Below are 1,716 nucleotides of genomic sequence, written 5' to 3' on the forward strand. Positions count from 1 at the left end.
TTAAACTATAAAGGCAGCTTATGTAGGGGAGATCAGTGTGTCATGATTTATGAGAGGAATCATCATCAATTTGCAAATGCTGAACACACTTTAATGACCACTAAATCACTGTGAATTTTGCTTTCCGCAATAATTAGTTGATACAACAAAACACATCTTTCAGCTTTTCAAACTTTTTTTTGGGAGACCTGTAATTTTAATGTGGCTGTCTTCTGTTCTTTAAATGTTCTATAGGCTGTAAACAAAATAGGCGTGACAGTCAACACAAAATATATTTTTTGTGACATTTTTCATAGTGCATAGGTATAGTTTTTCCATTTCAAAAAGATTTATTTCTTACAGTTCTGTGAGATACATACTGGACTTGCAGGATAGAAAGAAAGTATCAATACGATACCGGCTGCCGGCTTTGGTATCAATTCTACTGATATTTGGATTTAAAACTTAAAACTAGTACCTGAAACCATGAAAGTCTTTACTGAGATCACAAATCGAGTCAGCACTGGATTCGTTTTCTCAGACTTTTATACAACGGCACTTCATTTTGAAACCAGAACTGTCAAATCCTGCTAACTAAAGCCCTTTTAAAGGAACTTCTGCAATAACTTCCCAAGTCTATCTATCATATAGTCTATGCTTTAAGGTAGAAAATATCAAAGTTTTATCATCACCAGACTTTCTCCTAATCAACAACAAGGCAAGTGGCAACGCAATCAGACAGAAGACAGATGTCGAGATACAGCTGAGCAGAGACATCCTTCAGTTCAACCTGATCAAACTGTCATCTCTCTACAGCTTGACTAGATCTGTGTGGGCTGCGAACAGCTGTTCGCCAGTGGTGTGACTCTCCCTCTCCATCTTGTATACACAGTATCACACAGTAATATTAGGAAAGTTATGCCTATGTAGTGCTGATAAATAGATGCGCCATGGTGAAGGGATTGTCACACCTAAGCTTTGGGTGTTTAGGATGACATCACATTTCCTCCCCCTTCCCCTTAATGTACTTTTTAAATTTTTAAATCCCATCATCATCACCTCTCAGGATATCAGATAAATGTGTCTGCATAAACACATTCATGACTGTGCGTCTGAGAGCACCCACTGGGTGTGTAAGCTCATTTTTGTGCACATTTGTGTGAGTGTATGCGTTAGGTGTGCCTCCGCCTCAGTGTGTGTTTGTGTTTCTGTCACTCACTGTGACAGGTATAGCGTTATAGGAGGAGAGGCTGGCACACAGAGACGCGGCAGCTCTCTCTTCCACTGCGTCCTTGCCCGTTCAACCCAGGCTGACAGTGAGCTGCCTCACACATGGCCTGGGTCTCATGCATATGGAGGAGGGCAGGGAGAGGGAAAACAGGAATAACAACTACCAGTATATGTGTGTGTATTTCACACGGGCGTATGTTCATGGTACATATCACAGCCAACCACTTGATGGAATGTGTTTGTTTACCACCTTCTGTCTCTGTGCTCTGGGACTAATGCAACCCTCCTCTCCTCTACTGTCCTTTCCTCAGTTAATCCCTCAATTTTTCTTCATGACTCTGGGCATCACAGGGGCCTCTCTCTACCTGATCCGTCTGGCAAGAGGGCCGCATGTCACGTAAGTTTTCATATTGTTTGTCTGCACACCGTAGGATTCTTCCACTTTGCTATTGCTAGTGTGAGTTTACAGGTTTTGAAACGTTGGCTGATTAAAGCTTGATATCAAAC

General features: G+C 41.6%; 1 protein-coding gene across 1 annotated transcript in view; it reads left to right on the forward strand.

The window, feature by feature from the left end:
* Nucleotides 1-1,716, forward strand: part of LOC102194160 (cytochrome c oxidase subunit NDUFA4) — an 8,835-nt gene that overhangs the window by 1,767 nt on the left and 5,352 nt on the right. The window contains exon 2 of the mRNA XM_005740030.1: nt 1,521-1,606. Coding sequence (XP_005740087.1) covers nt 1,521-1,606 — 86 coding nt within the window. The remainder of the gene's footprint in view (nt 1-1,520; nt 1,607-1,716) is intronic.

Source organism: Pundamilia nyererei, unplaced genomic scaffold (assembly GCF_000239375.1).
Source record: "Pundamilia nyererei isolate P.nyererei 1_Seehausen unplaced genomic scaffold, PunNye1.0 scaffold00096, whole genome shotgun sequence".
In the NCBI taxonomy this organism is placed as follows: Eukaryota; Metazoa; Chordata; class Actinopteri; order Cichliformes; family Cichlidae; genus Pundamilia; species Pundamilia nyererei.